The sequence below is a fragment of the Myodes glareolus genome, chromosome 8 (genome assembly GCF_982192425.1).
Source record: "Myodes glareolus chromosome 8, mMyoGla1.1, whole genome shotgun sequence".
In the NCBI taxonomy this organism is placed as follows: domain Eukaryota; kingdom Metazoa; phylum Chordata; class Mammalia; order Rodentia; family Cricetidae; genus Myodes; species Myodes glareolus.
In genome coordinates, this window is record NC_142033.1 from 77,608,982 (window position 1) to 77,628,520 (window position 19,539).

Genomic DNA, 19,539 nt, shown 5'->3' on the forward strand with positions numbered 1-19,539 from the left:
GACACTGTTAATATCAGTGCTAAAATATAATGCTGGGTATAAATATAACGTGGCATATACAAGATCTTTATAAGGAAAACTATTCTGTGTCCCTGCACGGGAAGGATGATGACTGTCAAGATATCCGTGCTTATAAATTTGGTTAATGAAATTAATCCGGTCTCAATCAAAATTGTAGCAGGATAGCTCATAACGTGACAAACTAAATTTAAATATATAGTGACAAGCAGAGGATCCAGAAGAGCCAAAACAGCGCTGGAGAAGGAACTAGAAAGCTACAGCAACCATGGCAATGTAGTGTCCTGGGGATATTTCAGATTGGTCAGTGGAACAGGGCAGAGTGCCCAGAAAGAGACTCCTGTAGCTGCACTCAGTTGATCTCTATTTTACTATAATAATTGCCTATCCACATTCAAAAATACAACTAAGATAAAGATGTTCTACTTTTCATAAGACTAACTTGAGTCAAGTGATTAACCCAAATGTAAAGATTTTCTTTAAAAAATTATAAAATTTCTGGACAGTAGCATGGGAGAAAATCTAGACTATTTTGAGTTTGAGTTTAGATTAGCTCCCGCAGCATGACCCCTGAAAGAAAAGATTAGAAAAGCCCCTCATCTGTAAGCAGGAATGAACAGTCACTCTGCAGGCTGGGAGAAGATTTGCAAACCACCTATCTGATAAAGGACTTATATTTAAAATTTTAAAATAATATCCTAAGATTAAGAAATAAGAAAAATGGCAACCTAGTTAAAAAGTGGGCAGTCTGGATAGGTGCCTCATCAGTGAAGCCCCACAGAGGCAGGAAGCATGTGAGAAAGATGCCCATAGCCTGAGTTAGAGACAGGAAGCACGTGAGAAGGTGCCCATAGCCTGAGTTAGAGACAGGAAGCACGTGAGAAGATGCCCATAGCCTGAGTTCTTAGGGAGGAGATTAAAGCATTGGCCTAGAACTGCACTGACTATTGGAACAGCCTAAATCCAGAACACTGATACCACCAAGAGATGGGAAGGAACGCTTGCTCCTTACTGGTGGGAATGCATAATGTTCTAGCCACTGTGGAGACAGTTTGGCAGCTTCTTCCAAAGCCAATTAGACCGTCGCCACTGCCCATACACCCCGACAATTGCAGTCCTTGGTACCTACCAAAATGAGATGCAAACCTACATCCACATGACACCGATACATAATTAGTCATAGAAGATCTACCCATAACCACTAAAAAACCGGAAGCAAACAAAATTCCCTTCATTAGGCGAATAGATAAAGAATTTCTGACATGTCCATAAAATTAAATACTACTGTCATAAAATAGAAGTGTGCAGGTGGCAAAGAGACACAGCGTGACCTTACGGTACTTGTGGTCCTGCCCGGAAGAGACAGAACTACAGAGACAGAATTAATGGCTGCTGGGTGTGGGGTGGAAGGAGGACTGGCTCAGCAGAGCACAGGGGATGTTTAGGGCAGCTATTGCGTGATCCTGGTGGCTGCAGGACATTGTACTTTCCTCAAACCTGCAGAACATACAGTATCAAGGGTGGGCTCTAACATTAACTGTAGCTGTAAGATGGTGGTAATATGCCTGTAGTGGCTCGCTGACTGTAACAGATACGCTGCTGGCGTGTAAGAATTTAGCAACAGCCAGCTGTGTGCAGAGGCAATTACTACAGGGAGACTCCGTCATCTGCTCAGTTGCATCTAAACTAAAGTTCTTTGAAAAACAAAGCATGTTCAATGTTGTTTTAAGAACGTTAGTTCCGCCGGGCGGTGGTGGCGCTTGCCTTTAATCCCAGCACTCAGGAGGCAGGGGCAGGTGGATCTCTGTGAGTCTGAAGCCAGCCTGGTCTACAAGAGCTAGTTCCAAGACGACAGGCACCAAAGCTACAGAGAAACCCTGTATTAGAAAAACAAAACAAAAATCAAAAAACAAAACAAAAAAAAAGAACGTTAGTTCCCTGATGTTGGGGACAATACGTCTCCTGGAGAAATACAAATTAAAAACCTTCCTGGCCATCACTGTCTTACAAATGAAGGGACTTTGTTCACCAGTCACATCCACACAGATGACAGATGCAGCTTCGGTCTCTAGGAAGGGAACCGGGCCCCTCCCTGACCGACGTATGCCTCTGGTCTTTGTTTGGTTTATCTGTAGTGCCTGTTGATAGCACTGCCCAAGTAGGCATCTGGGCCCCTGATGTCCTGGTCCCAGGAGCTGTTTCCCATACCTCCAGAGGAGCATGGTTAGGACTAGTATGGCTTTGGGTGGTTTCTGCCTGTGTCCATCAGAAGCCATAGTTTGAGCAATATCCTGAGTTTTCTACCCATAGGATAAGAGGATCAATGTGTCCCCAGCCAGATAACAAGAGCGCCTGCTATTTCCAGGAGTGCTATGTTTTGTAGGAATTAAATCCCAGTCGCAGGACCTGTCCAGGCGGTCCCTGACACCTCCTCTCTTGGTCCTCCACACACTACTGTTCTCTTTTCACCCCTAGGCTAAGAAGTCAATCTCTTCCCACCTGAGCACACTGGCAGACTTTGCCATCGATATGTTTGATGTCCTGGATGAAATCAACTACCAGTCCTACAACGACTTTGTTCTCCGAGTCGGTAGGTGACTCTGGACTCATCCCTGTCACTGAGGGGAGATGCTGGGGGCAGAGTCAGTGTAGGCCTGTGGGATCCCAAGAGATGGGTCTTGCTGGTCAGGAGCGCATGGGGACAGCGTCGTCTCTGAAGGTGACTTGGGGCAATGCAGTGCTGCAGAAAAGAGTTTGGGAGTAAGGATTCATTATGCAGCCCAGGGGACACAGTAAGCCCCTTCACTCACTGCTGCAGCCATTCAGAGGCACCTCTGTATCCTTGGTCACCTGGGGACAGGCTATCACCCGCCCTGGTGACTGGCAAGGCTGCCTAAGAGGTTTTGGAGGAAGGCCAGCAGCAGGGCCCAGGCAGCTGCTCCTTGTGTGTGACTTGAGAGGGCAAACTGTTTGATACCCAGGACCTTATGTTTACAAAACCCTATTAGAAATTCTGCTTTGGGGGCTGGAGAGATGACTCAGCAGTTAAGAGCACTGACTGCTTTTCCAGAGGTCCTGGGTTCAATTCCCAGCAACCACATGGTAGCTCACAGCCCCTCTATACTGGGATCTGATGCCCTCCTCTGGAAAAAAGTCATACATACAGACAGAACACTCATATACATAAAATGCAAAAATCTTAAAATGGATTAAAAAAAAAGAAAAAGAAAATAGAACAAAATTCAGTTTTCACCTAAATATAGACTGTCAGACCAATTCTTACTCATCTAGAGTCCAGTGAGTTAGAGGTAGATAATTTCTGGTCTTCTCTTTCTATCTCTTCATATCCCATACCCCCCTTCTTCCTGTCTTGTTCAGGATACAGTTAACTGGAGGTTTATGGCCACTCCACTGTGCAAATGTCCACTAGCCTTAAACATGGCTCTGGTTTGTGCTTGGGTGCAAGGGTGATGGGAGGTGAATGGTTTCACAGCAGGTGTTGTGTCGGTGTCCTTAGAAGCAAGCTGTTTCAACATGGTGTCCCCTGAGGACAGGGGCAGAGCGGTCCTGGCCTCTTTCCTAGTGGCCAGTCTCCCCGGGCCCCAGGCTCTGATCAATGCGAGTGCCAATGTAACAAGGCACAGACCGGATCTGTTGGAGATCCCTCTGCCCCTGCCCTGGTCCCTGTGTTGTTTCCGCAACGGGATTGGATGCTAGTCCCTTATGGCTCTACTTTCCAGCCGGCCAGTCCCTGCCCAGGTTCCCCTACCTGGCTATAGGTGGCTGAGATTCACAAAGGTAGCTCCTAGAATCCTATCAGGTGTCCTCCCTGAGTCACTCATGTCTGTGACTTGAGAAGAAGTTCAGGAACATTGCTTCACATGCCCAGATAGACAGGCAGGAAGTGGCATCTACGCAGACCCTATTTGCAGGGTCAGCAACCTGTAGGCTGACATGAGAGTGTGCCAGATGTCCGACTAAGGGCGGACCAGGACAGGATGGCACAGGGCATTTACAGGGAAGGAAACCCACACAGAGAAGGTGAACACTTAGTCAAAGTTCTCACAAATGGTAACCCAGACTTGAGTGTACCTGGACCAGAGGGGGTGCTGCAGAGCTGTCCAAGTCCTTGAGGCCAGCTGGACCCTGACCTGTGGAAGGAAACGGGGTGAAACGGGGTTCATGCCCTCCTCCCTGGACATCTGAATTTGTTCTTGGTGCTAAGACCCCCCATTCTGAGCAATATCCTAGGAAGCTACGGCTACTTTGGGGGGCAGAGGAGATGTGCCTAGAGGCAAGGAACACGGTGATCATCAAGGCTATTGAGCCAGAGTTCCTGGTAGCTCCAGAGCAGGACTTTGCACAAGGGACAAAGTGACAGTGACGCAGAAATATGTCCTAGCGAGAATCCACTCCACACACTCAGTAAAAATAAGATATTTACTGATAACATGAGTCCAGCTCTGGCTAATGCCCAAAGAGCAGCCGGTGATGAACCGAAGACTTTTCCCTAAGCTATAGAGACCTTAGGCTCGTGCATTGTGTGGGTGCTGCCATCCCTCCATCTCTTCCAGAGCCCTGCCCCCAGTCACATGAGACAGGAGATTGTAAGTCTGGCCACTGGGAGATGGGAGATTTACGCAGCAAAGATCCTGCCGGAATTCTTTCTTTGTTCTTTTCAAATAATTACCCTGGCTCTTCTGGCCCACTTGGGGCAGAACTAGGCTTTTCCGGATGAGAGCACAGGGGATTTAAAGGCAGACCAGGTCTTAACCAGGGTTGTGACTCTGCACCTTTGAGCTGCCCTAAATGCTGTTTGATGTGGGATGGTTGTAGGTTGGGCTTGTCCCCTTTTGTTACGGGGATGGAGCCTAATTAGAGGTCAACCTTGGTGAACAAAGGTGAACAGAAACTTTCTCAGCAACCAACACTTCCTTTCTAAGGAGCCAGTTCACACAGTACTCACCTTTTAAGTAAGTTTATTAGTAAAGCCTTTTTAGCATTGATCTTACCTCTTCGGGTTTCTCCTGCATCCAGGCCAGTGCTGCTGCGGGTATGGTCGCTAATGCTGAGTGGGCTGCCCGCTGGCCCACCTGGGGAGACCTGGGCTGGTTTGGATTGGTTGATTTGGATTGCTGCCACCTGTGTTAGGCTGGAGGCGCCTTTAGAAAGGGACCTGACTCTATGTGACCCCTCACCCTGAGACTGAAGGGTGCGTGCCTTCTCACCAGGAACAGCATCAGCACACAGGCTGCCCCGCCACACTTTTCCAGCTGCCCACAGGCCACTCTGTGACTGTCTTCCAGGCATCAACGTTGGCCCTGTGGTGGCGGGAGTGATCGGCGCTCGCAGGCCCCAGTACGACATCTGGGGAAACACAGTCAATGTGGCCAGTCGGATGGACAGCACTGGGGTCCAGGGCAGAATCCAGGTAAATGACCCAGCAACCCCAAAGACACAGGGATCCGTTCAGCAAGTGAGGAAACTGAGGCATTAGGGATCCAAGGTGAGCTTGGGTCTGTGAGCTGTAAGTGGCAGGGCAGATGGAGCTGAGTGTCCTGGTGTCTTCTGGGAGCCTGGACAACACTGTTGAGGTTGGCAGATTGCTTTTACTGTTTGATTTTTCCCACGCCTCCTTTGGGCCACTCCTGAGTGAGCAAATGCAAACTTGAGGATCACAGTGAATCAGGGGTCACCAAGTGACCTGACAGCCTGGCTTCTCATTGCTCTTCCTTGTTTCAAAACCGTGGTCACACCTGGACTTGGTGGCACACGCCTTTAATCCCAGCACTCGGGAGGCAAAGAGAGGCAGATCTCTGTGAGTTTGAGGCCAGCCTGGTCTACACAGTGAGTTCCTGGACTGCCAGCGCTTTATAGTGAGATTCTGTCTCAAAAGCAAAAAAAGAAATAAGCAAAGAACCAGGGTCACTATTGAACTGTTGTAGGAGCATGGTGGGGCAGAGATGTCTCTTGTGTGTGAAGTGCAGGATGGTGAACATGCCCACTGCTGCTGAGGAGCTTCATCCTGACAGGACAAGACTCCGCGGCTCTGTCTTCTAGGAACCACTGAAAGGCGGCATCTGGTCCTCATCGGTGTGGAGGACGGTCCAGCTTTTGGTGTTTGCCCCTAGAATAACATGAGAGCTGTCATTTAGATGTAGTCCTGTGGGTTGCATGGGACCTATAAAGGGTGCCCTGGCCTCCTGCCATCCACCAGAGAACTGCAACCTTCTGGGGTTATTTTTCTGGTGCATTCCCCCTGGTTTCAGGACCTGTAGGAACAGGTCGTGAACACAGGCCAGCTGAGAGATAGTGCAGGTCCCCTGCTGTGGCTCGGCCGCTGTCACAGCCAGGGTTTTCTGACTCCGTGGTTATTATGGCGCAGTGCCCTACTAGGCGTTGATCCTTCAACTTGCCAGAAAGTCTACATCATTTCACTGTGGGGTACAAGCATGTGCCCCAGTTTCTAGTTCCAGCACCAAGTTTCAGTGCCCCTTAGTGGCTCGGCATTTTTGTCTTGATGACATTTCTTTAATTTTTTTTTTCAGATTTCTTTTATTGTGGTAAAATACACACAAAATGCACTGTCATCACCATTGACATGCATAACTTTGTGCACCAAGCATCCTTATAGTGGTGCAGCTACCCCTGCTGTCCTGTCTAGGACATGTAGTCTGTTGTCAATGGGGAGCGTGTGCTTACACTCTGCATCGACTTCCCCGGACCAGCCATTCCCAAGGGAGGCTTTCCACCTTTTGTTACTGTACAACTCAGTGGAGAAAGGGTTTATGTTAGCTCAGAGTCGTTCAAGTGCAGTCTGTCATGACAGAAGTCAGGCCAGAGGGAACTTGATGGCATTTTGTGCTGCAGACAAAAGAGCGATGATACATGCATGCTAGTACTCTGATAGCTTAGCCCAGGCTCCACCCACAAGTGAGACGGGTCTTCCCATATCAAAACAGCCCCCTTCCGGGCAATTCCCAGAGACCCTTCTCCCAAGGGGTTCTAGACTCTGTCCAGTTGACAATACTAACTAACCCCCCCACACACACACAAACACACACTACTAGTATCCCTTGTCAACTCGAGGCTCACACACAAACCCCTTTTAAGCCATAAACTTCCACACCTTGGTCCCCTAGGCTCAAGACGATCTTAAAGTCTATTACAGCCAAAATAAAGATCCTCCATAGTTGTTAGTAACAACAACCACAACACTGTCAAAGTCCAAATATCAAATTTAAGAAGTTACATTCTTCCAGCATATATACTGGCACTTCTAAACATGCCTCTTCTAAAATGGAGGAGCCAGGGCATAGCTAGAAACAGTTGTACCAAAGCAGAATCAAAATCCAGCAGGACGAATGCTAAATCTTGTATTGAGTATTTTATTTTTGACTCATAATGTAATCATCTGGGTCCCAATCCTCCTTGCCCACAGCCCTCCTTGCCCACAGCCCTCCTTGCTTGAATGTCCCAGCCTGGCTTCTCTGATCTCCTGGGTCTCCATTGCAATTGAGGTCTCACCTTAACAGCCTCCCAAAGCACACAGTAGCCTCTTGAGACCTCTGTTCTGGGACTTTGACCCTGCCTCATATTGCCTGGTTTTGGCTGTACTTCTGACCCCCTCAGTCTTGCATGCTCTATGCCTCCAAAACCAGCACCATACATGCCACTACATGCACTCTGTCACTCTCTGAGGATGGAGACCAGATCCTTAGACCATAGCTATACCTGTTTTCTCCTGGCCCTAGAGAAGCACTCTTTTTGGCAGTTGTGTTCAAAGAACAGAGAAAGCCATTAGCTCGGGCTTTCTTTCCCTTTAAATAAATTGGGATTTTTTTCCAAGATAGCGGTGTGGTGTTACCCTCAGGCCATCCCTCCCACTGTAGTGTGTTGCAGAGGGTTCTCTTCAGTCCTGCTGAGCCCTTTAATAGTAACAGCTGCCTTCTCAACCCCAGGCTGATTGCCTTTATCTCCTTACATTTCCCCTGCCCATCAAAGCGGGCCATTAGCTTTAAATTCTGCTCCGCTCAAGTTCTCAGGGCACAGCAGAATGAAGGCAGATTGTTGGCAGAAATACTACACAGATGGTTGTTAGCCCAGCGCCTGATACCCCCTGAAATGTCATGAGCTGGGCCTCCATGGTCCATATTTCTCTCAGCATTCCTGTTTTCCAGGTTCCAACGAAATGGCCCCTTAAGCTCCGCTGCCAGCATTCAGTGGCTTTTCCTAGCCCAGAGTTTCAGACTCTTCCACATTCCCGCCGTGGGTAACATCCCGACATCTTAAGACCCACACGGTCAGGTGTATCGCAGTCACAGCCCCACTTCTTAATATGCACTTCCGTCTTAGCTTCTTTCTGTTGCTGGGCTAAAATATCCGGATAAAGGCAACTTGCTAGTCAGGGTTCTCCGGAGGAACAGAACTGATAGGATGAATATATACTATAGGGGATTTCATTAGATTTTTTTGTGTGTGTACTGTATGGATCTAGGGAGTCTAATAATGTCTGCCTTCACATTGGAGAAGCTGAGAGCCTGGTAGCTGCTCAGTCTGTGATGCTGGATTTCTCAGTCGCCCCAGTCTGCTACTGGAAGGTTCCTGGAGAGCTTCCACATTGGAAGGTCAAAGAAACAGTGTTCTAAGGTCAAAGAAGCAGCGTTCTAATGCCAGCAAATGGCGGCAGCAGCGAGAGGGCAGATGGTCTCACAGCAAGATGCAGTTAGGGTAGATGACCCTTTGGGTGACGTGGAGAGCAACACCAAAGCCAGCAGCAAAAGCAGAGCACGCCCCCTCAGGCCACCTTTTATGTGTCTGCCACTGGATGATGTCACCCACATTGAGGGCGGGTCTTCCCCCTTCGCGTAACCTGGTCAAGGAAACAAAATCCCGTAGAGGGGTTCCCACTAACTTGCCTCTTAGTTGATTCTGGTTGACAACTTCACAGTTGACAGCCAATATCCGCCATCACAGAGACCGTCTCCTATGCAGCTGGGCTGTTGTCGCTTGAAGCCAACGTTGCATTTGTTTCTAGAATGTGCTCTGAGCTTGACTGTGACTCGGCTCCTCTGCCCCGGGCATGGCTTCTCAAATGGCCTTCCCTATAGGTCTCCCTGCTCCATCCAACGCCTCTGCCTTCCTTCCCTTTTGTAGGCATCCTAGCGTCAGAAGTAAGGTCAGGGTTGCAAAGAGAGAGAGCACCACTCCATCTGAAGTGTTTGGGCAAGGTAAACTTAACTCTTGATCAGAAGGGCAAAGGCACAGACACAGGAAGCACCTTTAGATTTTGTTCTAACTCGGGTCGTGATGGTGTCTTTGGCTAGGGTCTAACCTCACCATTTGATTTGATCAGTTAATCTGAAAAGAAAAAAAGAAAGTGAAAATAAAGGAGGAAGGGAAAGGGTTTACTACTCTGGGCCGTCAAATTCTTGGAGACAGCAGTGTTTGTGTAGACAGACGGTTTGCAGGGTTTGAGGACTGAAGCATTTGCGTGAAACTCTGATGGGGTGGAAGAGAGACAAAAAGATTTGAATTCTTTGCCCTGAACCCACAGTTTCTAATATCTGACAGAAAAGGCTCCTGTTTGATTTCTCTGACACCAGTGCTCAGGTTGATGTGGGAGCCACCCTCCCCAGCTCTGCCAGAGTGTGGAAGGCAGGCTGAGACAATTTCATTGTTCGGACATAAAATAGGAGGAGATGTGAAGCCAGGTGACAAGGAGGTGGAGAGGCCTCCTCCGCTGGCTTAGCATGATGCCAAGGATCAGGTCGATCTCATCCTTTATCTTTTTTTGCTTGTTTTGGGAGGCAGGAATTCTTGGAGCCAGGACACTGGTCTGAAGCCTGAGAAAAGAGGAGTTAAGGGACAGCCATTTTCTCCTAGCTTTCTTTGCTCTCTGTGTACTGTTTAGTAGCTGCACCCCAACCCTAACAACTAAGTAGTGGGGTAAAAGCACCAGATTACTTTGCCGAGGAATCTGGAGGCCCCAGCCAGAGAACCTGCCCCCGCCAGAGAACCTTCCTCAGCCCCTCTATCCATAACTTTGAGGCTAGTCCCACATAGCCCTGACGTCTGCACAAAGTGACCGCAATGGCTCACCCAAGCCCTGCTGGATCCCTAGCCCCATTGCCTGCACCTGCCTAGATACAGAGTCGCTTTGTCCAAGTACTGCCAGAGTTGGGCAGCCAGGATGGAGAGTGAGATGCAGGGTAGATGTCACCCTGGAGAGCTCCTGGCCTCCAGAGGACCCCCTCATAGTGCATGATCAAGAATATTGTTGGCTTCTTTCCATTGGCAGGTGACTGAGGAGGTCCACCGGTTGCTGAAGAGGTGCGCGTACCAGTTTGTGTGCAGAGGCAAAGTCAGCGTCAAGGGCAAGGGAGAGATGCTAACGTACTTTCTAGAAGGCAGGACTGAAGGAAACAGTTCCCATGGCAGGACCTTTCGCTTGGAGCGGAGATTGTGTCCTTATGGAAGAGGTGGAGGTCAGCCCAGACGGCCCCCACTGTGTCCTGCAGCCGGACCCCCGATCAGACCGGGGCTTCCCCCAGCCCCCACTAGCCAGCACCTGCCATCCACAGCAGCAGGGAAGGAAGCCTAGTGGAGCTCACGGGTCACTGGAGATGCATGCAAAACAAGAGTGCTCCAGGGTGACACCAGCCACCATGGCTCCAAGACCAGCCAGAGGAGCAGTTGCCACGCGACTTGGCTGGAGAAGAAGCATTGGCCTGGGGCCAATGGGAGATGTGCCCAAGACACCCACTTGGGCATACGGAGCCCTGTCTCTTCCTAGTGACCTGGTGATGCCCGGCTAGTGTTGGCATGTTGGGACCTTGGGAATAATCTTCCACGGTCATAGCAAAAACTATGAAGGTCCAGCTGGCAGAGGAGCCCACCATGACTGAGCCTCAAGTCAACCTGGCTTATGGGTAACTTCAGCCCTCGTAGGCCCTGGCTTATGGGTGGCTCCAGCCCTCGTAGGCCGTGGTTTATGGGTAGTTCCAACCCTGGGTAGCAGTTTTGAGTGCCAGACTGGGAAGTGGGCCCCGCTGGGCAGGGCCACGACAGTTGAGCTATTCATACCATGGGCACAGCTTAGAGCTGGTCAGGTCTTGGACAGGACAGAACAGGAAGCATTGAAAAGCCACCTCTTACTGCATGAAGAGTAACGTTGCTGGCTTTCCTCAAGAGTAGGCTTTTGCCAACAGCCAGAGGCAGGTCTTCTGGAATCCTCGGGGTCCCTCCAGCCCCACTCCTAGCCTCCTGGCCTGTGCATTCTCTTCCAACCCCACCTGCCTGCTGGATTCTGACTCCCGTGACAGTGGGCCCTCCTCTTCCGGTGCCATCGCTACGCATTCAGAGAAGAGGGGTGTATGCTGACTTGCCTTCTCTGTGGTGTCTTGGACACTGTGAGTGTAACAAGAATCAAGCCTTCGTTTATGCTAAGAGTGGTCGACCATGCTACCCACAAGCACTTTCCTTGCTGGAAGACATCGTTTCTCTGGTATAACCATTCCTCCTCTTGGGGGCTTCAGAGTTGGCAGAGTGTGTGTTCCTGAGCCTTAGGTGTGGTGTCCCTGCTCCAGAGTGAAGGGAAAGAGTGTCCCTGTTGACAGGGCGTGGGGTGGGGGTCTCCCGTCTACGCTTCCCTATGTCTGCAGCTGAGATGAAAACCACAAGTGTGGGAGACAGGAGCCTGGAAGAGCTGCTAAGAAGCCGTGGGCCAGAAATAGCTGGATGAAATCTGGAAATACGCAGCCTCACTCACAGGAAGGGAGGCAGCCTGCAAGCAGAGCAGGTGGGCACAGCCCATGGCTGTGGAGGCCCATCTTCTCATGCTCCCCAAGGGCTTTCCCCCTTCCGAGGGTCCTGTCTTCTTAGACTGAGGCAGAGCAAAACCCAGCCTTCAGCAGCAGGGCGCATATGTGGGGTCCCTGGTCCTCAACTCCGTGCTGGCTCAAGTGTGTGGCCCTGCCGGGGCCTGGGTAGGTCAGTCAGCTATCCATGGGAGACTCAGGTGGCATGTGGGTAGGAAGAAAGTGTCAAGCAAGGGAGAGCTGGAGGCTGGCTGCAAAGTTTCCAAGCATCTGAGACTGTAGACTGCACTATAGGCACCCTCAGGTGGGCGTGGGGCAGCTGTGGAGACTGAACATTCTCTTCACGCTGGAGCTTGTGGTTGATGCTAAAGGGAGCCTCTAACACTGTCTGCAGAGGAGCTCTGACCTGTGCCCACCCTCCTTTGCTGCCCTTCTGATGATACCAGGCAGTGTGGCCATCGTTTGCTGCCTTTCTGGCACCCTACTCTGGCTAGACCCCAGAGTGGGGGCCAGACCCACCTCAGCACTCCAGTGCAGCCTTCAGGGCTGGAGAGTGGCTCGCTTCACCCTCTTCCGGTGGTCATGTCTGGTTCTTGGGGCTTGGGGTTTTGGGATAGCATTGCTGGGGGTGCTGACTCCAGTAGAGGAGAGGGCAGGGGAGAGTCTTTGCGTTTCTCCTGTGGTCCAGAATTCCATCAGAGATTGCATTTATAGGAAAGTTTCAGACTGTTGGGGAGGTGGGGCTCTGAGGACAGATTTCATCTGAGCCAGATCCTGGCTAGGGCAGGCAACTCTCTGTAGCGCCCGTCTCCTGTCTGCTCTCTTGTTTGCCTGACCTTGGTACAAATGGTTTTTCCTCATGGGCTTCGTTTTCACTAGGACTTTCTTACCTGTCTGTCTGTCTTAACCGGATTTGAAGCAGTCAGCTTAGACAGGAGCACCCAGAGCAAGTGAGTACATTGTGGCCGCGGTTCTGCGGGCTGTGGTGCCATCCCTGATCTTCTAGGTCATTAAGGATGGCAGAAAACCTCAAGCATGGCCTGGGTTTCCTCAGAGTGGCTTCTGGGCCTCCAGAACTGCTGTTGTTCTGGGCTGTCCAGGAAATGGACAGAGGAGTGGTTCTCAAAGCTGCCCACGTGATAGTCCCAGGACCTGTGTGTTTGTCCTTTCTGTCAGCCAAGGAGCTTCACAAGGGGTCTTAGGGTAGCCGCTGAAGGGTAAGCAAGGATTCTAGACTGCACCGGTGGGATTGGTGCAGACACATGGACTCTCAGAAGTCAACAGAAGGATGGATAGGCTGAGAGAGGCATGGAGCACACACTGAGGAGACCCATGAGGAGAACACAGCTCCAGCCAAGCAAGAAGCCAGGATGTCACTCCCACAACCACAGGGGGGACTGAAATTGGCCCTGAGTAAGCAGGCAGAGCATCAGAGCCATCAGGGAGGAACCCGGCGACACCCAGATCTGACCTCTAAGACTCTGAGCAGAGCCAGCCGAGACCGGTAGCACTGCACTCACACGGAGTGTGCAACACTCACACGGAGTGTGCAAAGTGGAGGTAACACGGGTGCTTGGGCAGAGCTACTCACGGCGTGATCAGAGCAAGAGAAAGCAACCGTAGAGGGTGACATTGCCTTCTCTGGGCACAGAACCGTTCTGAAGCAGACCACACAGGAGCCTTGGCTGGGTCTCTTCTTCAGGGGCGACATCTCCATCATCAGCAGTTCCAACCCCGCCTACTTCTTATGAGGTCAGGATCCACACCTGCAGCCATAATGTTCCTCGGGGTTTGGTGATAAACGATTTTCTTTTTATTTGTGATAAAAATGTATTATATTGCCTTATTTATTTTTAATCTTGTACAGTATTCATGTACAAATGTTAGAGCCACCTGGGTAGGATTCTCTCCAAATTATTTATTTTAAGATGCTCTGTAAATAGTGCACCAGTTACAGGTGCTTCCTGTTCACTTGTACCAAAAATGAGGAAACGCCTGGCACCCGTGTCAGCCCCTGCTTGTGATGCTTTGGCCCTTGGGAAATGACCCCGTTTGTGTTCCCTTCTCAACCCCAGCATGCCTCCCGTGCCTGACATCGTAGAATAGAACACAGCCCCCAGAATGCTTCCAAATGCTTCCACGGGCTGTGCCAACCTGGGACGGTCTACTCCTGGAGCGTCTATACCTTCAGGTGTGTGTCCCCACACATCCAGCAACCCAGTTGTTTCTCAGACTCCAAAGCCACCAGGGCTTCCGGACCCCTTCTGTCATAGAAGCAATAACCATAACTCTATACTGCAGAGACAAGTTTGGCCCAAGCGGATTGATACTTCGGAATCTACCCGTGCATGTGAGTTTGCTATAAAGGACTGACATTCCAGGTCCCCACCCCTCCCAGAAGGCCCGGCTCTAGCTTCTTGGTTCCTAGAGCCAGGATTGGTACCCCAGATAGCTAAGCAGATTGAGCCAACCACCAGTCCTGGGCCCCATACTATTACTAAGGGATAAAACTTAGGGCAGCCACATTATCCTGGATCTGTACCTACCCTCGAATCATGATGCTCCATGTGACTGACCGTAATGGTTTCTTTCAGCTGTGTGAGCATCAAATCGAAATGGTTTGTTTCAGCGGTGTGAGCATCAAAAGGTGACATTTCCAGGCACTTGTGGAATGCCATCTAAAGAAAACGGTGCCATATTCAAGGTTGCACTTCTCATCCTGATCAGTGCCATCCTGGTGGGAGAAGGGCTCTGTGTTGGAGCGGGCCATCCCTGAGGGTATAAGAGGAAAGGGCTAGGAAGGGAGCCCTGACTAGCATCGAGGATTCAGGCTGTGGGCTCAGCTGGCAGATGTGATTAGCCTCCAGAGACCTCACATTTTATTTATGTGCAACCCTAAGGACACTTGTGCCATAACAAGCACTGGCAGCAGCCTGCAGAGGCTGTGTGAATGGCTTGCTTCCATGCACTGGGTGCGAGGCGAGCAGTTTGGATTGTGGAAGTAGGGAAGGTTTCAGTTGAGTCTCCCAACCGTCACCATTCTCATCAAGGTAAGTTCTAGGGCTCTCCGCGTCCCAGGCATCTCGTTCACAGCCCGTACAGAGCTTCAGTCAGTGGGCGTTGGGAGTGGGGGTTACAGAGCAAGTGTGTACCTTTCACAGCAAGCAAGCAGTGGCAGGGAAAGAACGTTCCTACGTGTCCTGCTCTCGCACCAACACCACGAGAGGCTGCAGAAGCGATGCTGGTGTATTACTTTCTTAAATGGCTATACATACGTGACCCCCAGAAACGGACTTGCTCATGCTTTTCAGTGGCTCCACTTTTAGTGTGCTCTCCCATGCACATATGTATGTGCGCACACACACACACACATAAACAAAGCAAAAAACAAAACCCCCCTCCTCCAAGGTGTTTGGCTTGGTAAAACTAATAAGGAACAAATCTGGCATCTTGAATGTTATGTGGGCCCCAAAGCATCTTGCTTCTCCAACTGCCATCGGCTTTGAATGTTTCCATTTTGGATTTGAACCAGTAGTTCCTCATTTTCATTTACAACTGCAGGCTTGGGCATAGGTTGACGATTAAAAATGTGTGGGTGTCAGTGTGTGTGCTTGCTTTGGGATGTTCACAGCTGGCAGGATGGATATGGTAGAAATGGATGCACTTTGGCACTAAGCAACTCCTGGTGCCTATTTGGTCAGCTGGTACCACAAGACACCAGTGTGGATCCAGAGGCACAAGGCCTAGAATCCAGGAACCTTCTTAGGTTCCTGGGAAGGCAGACGGTGTGAGGCCTGGTCAGAGGATCTCTGCCTGGAGGGTAGGGCGAGGACAGAACTGAAGGGCATGCTCAGGAAGGCTTCTGCAGCTCACTGGAAGGAGGATTCTGGAGAGTTTGATTTCCACATCTGGATGATCTGTGGTGGCCTAGTCCTACTGCTGGCTGACATCAGCTGCACAGGGTTCTCCTCCTGCCTGGAGCCCATCTGGGATGCTCTATGGACTGAGGTAGGAGGATGTCAGAGGCTCTAGCAGCTGTTTCCTCCTGCAGTCAAGCACACAGTGAACACATCCTCACAGACACACTGGGTCAGGCAAGGCAGGTGTCCGCATTCTCCAGGTTCTGCCTCACCTCCAAGAATTCAGAGGGCACTTTGGGATATATCTGGGGTCTCCGGCCTTGCCCTGTGTGTTCACTCCTCGTAAAGGCAGGTCCAGCAATAGGGCATGAGGTTTGTCACCCTGTGGTCCATTTCATAAACACTTCAGATCCAACTTCAAGCGCTACATTCTATCACTAAACCAATTATCTAATCAACAGGTCTTTATGTAATAACTCAGATGTGTGTTTTTTTTTAAGTTTTCTTAACTGTTTTAAGCCATTCTGTTCCACATATACTAGATCTGTCCAGTAGCTTGAAAAACAAAAACAAAACAAAACAACAACAACAAAAACACTTGGGGACACACTTAGTTCAAATCAATGTGTGCTCCTGTGCGCATGTGTAAACATATGTGTACATGTCTTATACAGACAGCATAGAATTACTTCTCCTAGGATCAAGTGATTAACAGAAGGACCAAAACTAAATTTGAATACAGTCAGCTGACCATCCTTTCTGACAGTTAGCATCCCACAGACCACGGCAGCACCTGCCAACCCCCCTCCTTTGGGGGGTGTAGGATGGGCACATGTCCCTGACTAGTGCAGTGAGGACCGCTAACTCTCTTCTGCAAAGGGATTGCTGTAATAGAACTTCAGGCCCCCGTGCCTTGAGGCAATCTGTTGCTCCCATTTCTTTTGTCTTGTTGGCTTGAGGGTTAGGGCCCATGCGGATACTGTGCAGAGAGATGCCAGGGTGAGTGTCCATCACAATTCTGAGGGAGAAGCAAAGTGGTCCATGAACCCTTCCCTCCAAGTTATAGGAGCTGATGTAGGGGGCCACGTCCTCCACCTGTTGTGCCAGCTGCTGCCTGTCTGGCTTATGCAGTGGGAAGAGCAAGACTCAGAAGGCTGTCTTGGGTTGTGGTTCAGAAGTGGCTGGGGAAAAAAGTGTCTTAAAACTCAGAAAATTGACCCGAGTTGCGCCACGTCCCGTCCTGACAAGTGTTCGGTCGTTTAAAATCTAGCGAATGTACTGTGCTTTCTTCAGCGTGTTGCTAGGCCTGCTAAGTCCACGGCCAACCACAGGGAGGGCGATCATCCTTGCATCATCGTCCCGTTAGTTACCATCTTTGGGGTCCTTTCATACGACTGTAAATTGATCGAACACGCATTACTAGTATTCCCATCTAGTTTGGCAATCCCTGGACACCTCCTGTGGAGGAAGTGGTAGGATGATCCCCAATGCGTGTTGTTCAGAGGCCGCCTGCAGAGAGGGAGGGGCTGTACCTCAGTTCCTCATCTGTTCTGGCCAACCTGTGTGTTTTCTCCTACAGTTAGGGTCTCTGCTAAGCAAACTGAAACCTGTAAGAACTGGGTTGCTGTCAATGTGACTGGCTGTACAACAATGCTTACCGTGCGTGGTGCAGGGCACCTCGTGGAGGCTGGTCCCTTGTGGGCAAGGCTTGCTTACACCCCATATTTGGGGCATGTGGCCGAGTGCTGTTTGGTTCTGTAGTCCTTGGCTTCTTGTTGCTAAATTAGAGCTGTCTGGTTCCTTTCACACCGGTTGCATTCCTCCAAGGTTACAGACATCCAGTAAGAAACTAGATGCCCAGCTTGAACGAGCCCTATTTTGTAGCCCTTGAAATTCTAAAACTTTCTGAAACACAAACTGTCATGTTGTTCAGTGGGAATCTTCTAGAAACACTCTTTCCTGCAGAGCCCAGGCCCCACTCTTGTATTCCTCCTCCACACAGCCAGCCCGGTTCCAGTTACAGCTCTGACCTTCAGCGCTCTACAGCCATTTCTCTCACATGCTTCCGGCAGGCACGGCACTGGCCCTGAGGATGCCTGCCCAGGGATTAAAGGGACGTTTCGAGAAGGTTCCCCAGGCTTGTAAAGCAAGCAGTGAAGGGACTATGATGGATGGCAAGAAGTACGTCAGCCTAGCCTGTCAAGTATAAGAGCCCCACATGCCTTCTAAGTGTGACCTGCCGATGCCAGGTGACGTCCACTTGAGGTACATCAGTTTCCAAACACATAGAGCCGCTTTCTGAGAGTTAGCGTTTCCGTGGAGATGCTTTCTGAGACTGGCTCCAGAAATCTCTTAGGCAAGGACAGTTGCAGGCCACTCCATCTGCCTGTGGGTGATGCCACCATCGCCTGTGGCACTGCAGTGGGAAGTGGGCCTGACAGCAGCCAGAACTTGTCTCTTACCTCCCACCAGCAGCCTCCACTCAGCCCCAGGCCCCAGGCCCATGAAGCACAAGTCTCAGGAGACTGTTCCCATCCTGTGGGGACCCCAAAGAAGCCCCTGGCATCTCTTGCATACATCACTGGCAGTGTGGGCACAACTGGTCACCATGAGCACACATGCCTGGGGAGGAGGGGCTTGTTCTGTTGCCTTCACCCCTGTTAAAACTGAGTATATGCAAGCCATTTGCACTTTGGAATTGCATGCCATGAGATTCCTAATTGTATGCACCTTAGTTTCAATTTGACATTATGTCGCATGCCCGAAAGAATGGATGGCTTGGGCTTGTCTTCAGGTCACCTCTACTGCTTGTTGGGAGCACTCAGTGTTCCCCTCTGCCAGTCAATTCCAGGTTTTGTGGAACCCATGTGACTCCAGCATTTCCTGTCCACCCCATCCCATCAGCCCGTGCTCCCATTCCCACCATCCTCACTTAAGCTGATTGCTCACCGGTTTGCACAAATGGGAATGTCATTATGATCATATCTTAGCAGTAATTACATCCTGATTTCAAGTATAAGCCCCAAAACCCACTTCTGTATGTCCTTACTTTGAAAAAAAAAAAAAAAGGCATGTAAGCACCTGTGTCCTGTGTTTATCAAGAAAGCTTCAAGTCCTAGTGGGATGGAGGGTGCATGGACAAAGGGGGCATTTTCTCCCACACAAACTCACCAGATGCGTCCGTAGCTGAGAGAACGCGATGATTATAGTCACAATAACTCAATATCACTGGGTAACCTCTCACAATAGATTTGTATAATCAATACGGGTCTATTTTTATGTCAACTCTGTAGAGCACCTTCCAGTCTTTTTCAAGATTGTTAAACGGAGACAAGTAATTGAATAATTTGTCCTATTTTTATTTAAACCGTGAATGAACTGAAATGTTAATGTGAATGTACATTTCTTAATCGCAACTTTTCTACTGAGTGTTTGCACTATACTCTATGGAGTCTTATTTAACAAAAATAAAAGAGAAAAATTGCTTGACTAAACTCTGGCCCGTCTCACTGAAGGACAAGTGTTGTGGAGCCCTTCTTGACTCCTTTCATGCTCATTCATGGGGCACGGGGACATCATTATTCAAAATGTCACATAAAATCATGTTTGTTTTTACAGCACCACCTCCTTCACTTTTCTTGCCTGGATGTTGGTCATAGAGTTCTGTGAACCTCAGATATTTCTCTGATAACATTTAAATGTTCATATGGATTCTCCAGGCTTAGTCTGTCGGTAACATTACATCTTGAATTTTTCAGCACTTCCTCTAGCGAAGGACTCAGTATTTTATTTTATTTGTTCATTTTACTCTCTGTGACATCTCCATCACCTCTGTACATGCT

General features: G+C 49.7%; 1 protein-coding gene across 1 annotated transcript in view; it reads left to right on the forward strand.

The window, feature by feature from the left end:
* Adcy1 (adenylate cyclase 1) overlaps positions 1-19,191 on the forward strand; it is a 115,550-nt gene extending 96,359 nt beyond the window's left edge. The window contains exons 18-20 of the mRNA XM_087909178.1: positions 2,494-2,608; positions 5,325-5,449; positions 10,319-19,191. Coding sequence (XP_087765304.1) covers positions 2,494-2,608; positions 5,325-5,449; positions 10,319-10,621 — 543 coding nt within the window. The 3' untranslated portion in view covers positions 10,622-19,191. The remainder of the gene's footprint in view (positions 1-2,493; positions 2,609-5,324; positions 5,450-10,318) is intronic.
* Positions 19,192-19,539: the final 348 nt, after the last annotated feature.